Consider the following 6000-nt stretch of genomic DNA (forward strand, 5'->3'; position numbering starts at 1 on the left):
CAGCCTTTGTGACTACCTTGGGGATCCTAATCTTTCTAATCAGTAGTAGTTATGTGAATTAATAATAAATTTTCAGACAGGTAGCTCTTTGATATGTACTTTTTTCTACTTTAAAATTAAATACGCACATAAGTATGCATACATATTCTAAACGAATGCCGTTTCTTATTACAGTCTATCCTGTCCCATGGTGCTGTTGATGACTGTGCTGTAGTTGGCAAGGAAGATCCTTTGAAAGGTCACATTCCCTTAGCAATCTGTGTGTTGAAGAAGGGTGAGGCATCTTTGTCCTTCCTGATTGTTTGGACCTGAATAATGAACTTAAGTTAATTCCTTGCTTACCATTTCAACTTTCTCCCTAGGTATCAATGCAACGGAACAACAGGTTTTAGAAGAAATCGTGAAACATGTGAGACAGAATATTGGGCCGGTGGCTGCTTTTCGAAATGCCGTGTTTGTTAAACAATTGCCCAAAACCAGATCTGGCAAAATTCCACGATCGACTTTATCAGCCTTAGTCAATGGCAAGCCATATAAGGTAACTACTCAAGGGTCTTTAAAACTGAGTCCTTAAATGATTTGCACCAGCTATTTGGTATTCATAAAACTCTTAAAATTGTTCTTAAGCATGAATGGTCTCCCTACAAATATATACTTGTACAAATATTTAATATTAAAAGAAAATTTGTAAGCTTCTCTCTTTAGGATGAGGGTTGGAAAAGAAAGGCAGATTAGTTAGAGCCCTATCCTTGATTATGAGAACCAATGTGTGAATATACATTTATTTAGTAATTATGTTAATTGAATTCGAACATACTTACACAAACTCAGTCCTGCCGATTTAAAGGTATGCTTTCCTTTATTGTAGTCATTCATGGTTGTTAGTGAAAGAGAAAGCAAAATATTGGAGGCTTATAATAGATGCTTAAAATGTTCTACTTGATGTATGTATTATTCCTCCTGTTCTGAGTGAAATTCCTTTTTAAGAAACTTGAGATTGAGTCAAACATAGACTGTATACACACTCTCTGCATAGATACACATATTTTATCAATAACATCTAATAAAATGTACTAATGTAACAGAACATGGTGCTTCTGTGAACAAATACAGATCCAAAAAAAGTAGAAAGCCAATTTATAGAAATATTTAGAAAGACTACAGCCAACGGTTTTGTTTATTGAACCATTTATTCATTGCTTCAGTAGACTATAAATAGACTTTAAAAGAAACACGTTGAAAATTCTCCATCTTATATGAGTCTTGCATGATAATGTGGAGTATTCCATTTCATGTAATCTTTTTATCGTAACGCGTGTAGAGAGGCCCTCATCTGATACTGTTTCTTTCCAGGTGACACCCACAATTGAAGACCCCAGCATTTTTGGGCACATAGAAGAAGTCCTGAAAAATTCATTGTGATGTTTGTTTGGATTATGAGTTGGTTTGAGTCAATTCTGTAGCTGGAATTAAGTGTTTGAGTTATTTCCCAGAAACAAAAATTTACATAGGAATTACTTGCCAATTAAATGTGAAATGTGAAGTTTCGATGTAACTAATCTATTAAAAACAAGTGAAAGAACTTGTCTGCTTTGACCCAGTCATATCCTTTCCACTGCCTGTGAAAAGCTCACTCTATATTGCCCACTTCTGTGAGAAAAACATGCCCATTTTATGCTTTTTAAATATTGTTCTCTTGGGTTTTCGGGCTTTTGGCTAAGATCAAGTGTAAAAATTGTTCCCCAGGAAATATCCTCTAATTGGAAGTGCTCTTATAAATATATCCTGTCAAAGTTTAGAATACAATTCAATGTCACAAAATAATTAAAATTGCTCTTGTAGAAATTCTTAATATTTGCTAATATTCTTCAGATGCCTACATTGTTTTAAGTGAAACAGACAAAATGGGAATTTTAGGTAACCATGTAGACAGATGAAGTTATTGTCTGGGGCTGGGGTGGGGGAAGACCCGTGTGGCCATATGCTTCCCGAGGGAGGGTACAAAGCCAGGGTTACAGCTCTGCCTTCTGGGCATTTGTCACTGGGACAAAGGAAATCACCAATCGGGCAGAGAACCTAAAGGTTTTTCAACCAGTCTTTTCATCTTGGGAGACAAAGCTTCCCAACACCCCTCATGATTCAATTGCTTAATGCATTGTTTATTATGATTCTGACTTTGTTATTGAGTCAAGGAAATAACACACAAATGCAGTAGAGTGGCAAGGAAATCTCTTAAGGAAGAAAGGGCAAGCTGCATTTCAGGTCAGTAGGGAATGGTGGAGACCAGAAAGCACTGCTGTACCCCAGGACTGCCCGTCCTGGTCCTGGAAGAATGTGTGATTGGCGACAATTCTTCTGATTGGGGGGTTGGCGACAGGGATCCTGCAGTGAGAGGCTTGCATTGAGAAGCCAAAAATCCATCTTTTTTGTGAGAGCTATAATTTTTACATTAATAATGACACCTGTAAGAATGATGTCAAAATATATCTTCACACTTAAATTTCTACAAAACTAGAAAGCCTATTTCTTAGAAATTTAAAATTTGTATTTAGTAAGCTTATGGGAATGTACTGAAAAACTAGAATAGATATATAAATAGGGAACTAACTGTTTGATTTATTTAGTGCTGTAAATAAATGCATCTGTTATCAAAGAAAGCATTTAAGCACTAAATGTGTACTATACCCTCTGAATCTTTGAAGATTCTCAAAGCATTTCTCAGCCTTTTAGTCATTTGGGAAGATTATTAACAAGAACACATTGTCCTAACAGAATAGTTTGGGTACAGGAAAGCCATGTGATTCATAATAATGAAAATTTACTTGTTTGTCTTGTAGAAATTACAACCTGTATAAAATATTCTGAAAATATTAGCATTTTTTGCACTATAGGGTACAGAATAAATGGTTTCTTAGTAAATTCCTATTTGCTTAAACTCCTTGTTATATCCGAAAAGATATATTTATCTTTAATTATTTTAGTAGTCTGAATTAATCCAGCTAATTAGCTTCCATATCATTTGAAACTTTTGGTTTCCTTGAAATACATATTTTTTATTGGCTACATTCTTTTGTAATTATTGGAACTATAGCACTTGTAAATAAATTGTTTTAATGTCTTAGCATTAAAATGTTCCCCTTATTTCTTCCATAGGAGGCGGTTAGCTGAGCCAACAAGTATGTAAAAGTTGCATCTCTTGTCCTCTTGCAAGTTTTCCCTGGTAATCTCGTCCAAGGGGACATTTCAACAAGCAGGCTTGGGCTATTGCCCAGTTAGGTGGGTCTGGAAATTGCTGGCTGAGCCCAGGGAGGTCACTGTTCCTTGGGTGTCACTGAGGCAACTTATCTCCTTTGCAGTCAGAGGAAGTACTGCTATCCCCATTTGACTAAAATTAGGCCAATAAAGGTCTGCTCAAGCCATCAAACTGCTTATAATTTGGGAACAAATTAAAGAAAATTTTTCTGTTAAATAGTATAAATCACTTTTACTAAAAAGCCTATGAAGTACTTGGAATTAAATGTATTTCTAATACAACAATATAATGTTCTAAAACATGCTGTCAGACTGTTTGCCAGAATAAACTCTGTTTAATTGCTTTTGGTATTTTCAAGGAATTTTTTTTTACTGTAAAACATCAGGAAAATGAAAATTTAAAAAAATACTTTCAAAGATCTGTAGAAAAGTATTTTCCAATTAATATTTTTCTTTAGAGTATATGTTAAATATATGCAAATGAAATGTATCTTGGGGCTGGGGGAGATGGCTCAGTAGAATAATCACTTGCCTGGCAAGCACAAGGGCCTGAATTCAATTCCCGGTTCGGCCAAAAAAAAAAGTATTTAACAGTTTAAGAAGCAGTTTTAGTTGTCTAAAATAATTGAAAGGTCTGATCACTAAAAATGTCACAGCTCATAAGTATGATGGCCAAGAGGGAAAAAACTGAGACTCTAGACTAAGTAAATGAAATAGATTTCAGAGCATGGCAGGGGTTGTCTTATAACTTAGAGCACATTTCATGCCTCTCCAAAGAAGTATCTGGATAGTTTGTATCACTATGCTTTAAGAGTCTGTTACAAATGATTTATAGTGCTTTCTTTATCTCTAAAAAGAAATTTGTGTATTTCTCCTCTCCCCAGACTCATAAGTTAAAGGCATGTTCCCCAGGTACTGGTACTAGATGGTGCTGTGGTCCTGGAGGAGAAGGAGGGGGGAGGGGGAGGGGGAGGAGAGGGGGGAGAGAAGAGGGGGAGGAGGAGGGGGGAGGGAGGAGGAGGAGGGAGGAGGGGGAAGAGGAGGAGGAGCTCTAGTGGAGCTCTCGAAGTCCCAGGGGAAGAAGCCCTCACAGGAAATGGTGGGTAGATGCCCTTGTCTCTTACTGGGTTCCTAGCCAGAGGCCTGCCATTTGCCTCCTAAACATGCCCAACCATCCCCATCCCACACACTCACGAGGAGCACAAAGCAATTGATCCACCTGATATTTGGCTGGAAACTCCCAAACTGCGTGAGTCAAAGCAACCCTTTTTTGTCTATATAAGTTAATTACAATAGATATTTCACTACAGTGATGCAAAACTAACACAGTGGTATGAGAATAAAGACAAATCTACTGTGGCATTTTAATATCGTAGTTTCAGCATTATAATTTATTTCTATGAAGCACAATCCTCACTTTCAGGTGAGTTTAGAACGCTCTTTCCCATTGTTTCGGCTCAAGCAATATTGAAGGAAAATTCAAAATCACTTCCATAAGCTGGTTTAGTGCTCCCTCTTGTGGCAGACTCAGTTTTGAACTGAAATAATAGATTTTGAGAGTCACTGAAAGCGTGGTTTTCATCACAGTTCAGTAGGCAAATGTTATATCACTAGAAACAAAGCTTAAACAGAGAACTGGAAGTATTTTTTTATTGACAGTGGAGAGGGTTTCTGTTATCATTACCTTTTGACTGAATCTGTTAAATAAAAATAGACATCAAAACAAATGTAATGTACGTGCAAACATAGCAAATTAAAATACAAAAAAGAAATCAACTCATGACAGGTTTTGAGCTTAATAAGACCAAGCAGCAGAAAATCAGCAGTTAGATAAGTTGTATTATTAAATAGATTTTACTTTGAAATCTCCCATATAAACAAAGAATAAACAACAGTAACACCACCAAATAAAGCCACAGGGAAGATATTACTCTTCTATACCTTTTATACACTATATATGTCATAATTCTGTCTTTCATTTATTTCCTCTGACAAGTCTGACTTCAGGGAAGACCCACAAGGCCAACTTGGCTAAAAGCTTATCACGTTTGACATGAGTCTGGCTAATGCCCTGTTACATTGATAAAAAGGAAGGATTTCTAGGATTCTGAGTTTCTCAGTGAAAATGAGCCTCAGACTTTGCAGTGGTTGACATTCACTGTCCAGTGCTGGCTGGCGGTTCAAGATATTTGAATGAACATGTGGTACTTAGTAAAGAGGTTTTCTTTTTTCTTGGTCCACAGGTAGCAAGAGAAGATGATGGATTTGTAATATAAATTTCTTTTTCAAATAATTGCTTATGACTCTTGTAAACAGTTTGGCTTTGTTTTATACCGAAAAGGAGATCGAGCCATCACAGTGCTATTTCTTAAGATAGAGGACATCCCTGATTGCCTTTAAAGGTCATTTTTGGCTCCAGATCCAGGTTAAATCATTTATTTTACATGATCAGAGGCAGGTGTTCAGCTTTAAATATAGACAGACTTGAAGAAGGAACAGGTTGAAGCATGAGTCATGCTTCAAGGAGACATTGATTTGACTGATACAATTCAAAAACTGTAAAAATGGTGTAATGGCAAAATACAAACAGTACTTGGAATTGTCAAATGTTTGCACTCAAGACTCCATGAACCATATATTTTATTTTTTAAAAAATCATATTTATATCCATTTACATAAGACTTACACATTTAAAAAGAAATTCACAGCAATACATAAATGCCTAGTATATTACAACATGGAAAACAA

The 6000-nt window shown here is 36.1% G+C and overlaps 1 protein-coding gene across 1 annotated transcript in view; it reads left to right on the forward strand.

Moving 5' to 3' along the window:
- Acss3 (acyl-CoA synthetase short chain family member 3) overlaps positions 1-3569 on the forward strand; it is a 213141-nt gene extending 209572 nt beyond the window's left edge. The window contains exons 14-16 of the mRNA XM_004623760.2: positions 175-274; positions 363-538; positions 1354-3569. Coding sequence (XP_004623817.1) covers positions 175-274; positions 363-538; positions 1354-1422 — 345 coding nt within the window. The 3' untranslated portion in view covers positions 1423-3569. The remainder of the gene's footprint in view (positions 1-174; positions 275-362; positions 539-1353) is intronic.
- Positions 3570-6000: the final 2431 nt, after the last annotated feature.

This window comes from Octodon degus, unplaced genomic scaffold, assembly GCF_000260255.1.
Source record: "Octodon degus isolate 3935 unplaced genomic scaffold, OctDeg1.0 scaffold00004, whole genome shotgun sequence".
Classification (NCBI taxonomy): Eukaryota; Metazoa; Chordata; class Mammalia; order Rodentia; family Octodontidae; genus Octodon; species Octodon degus.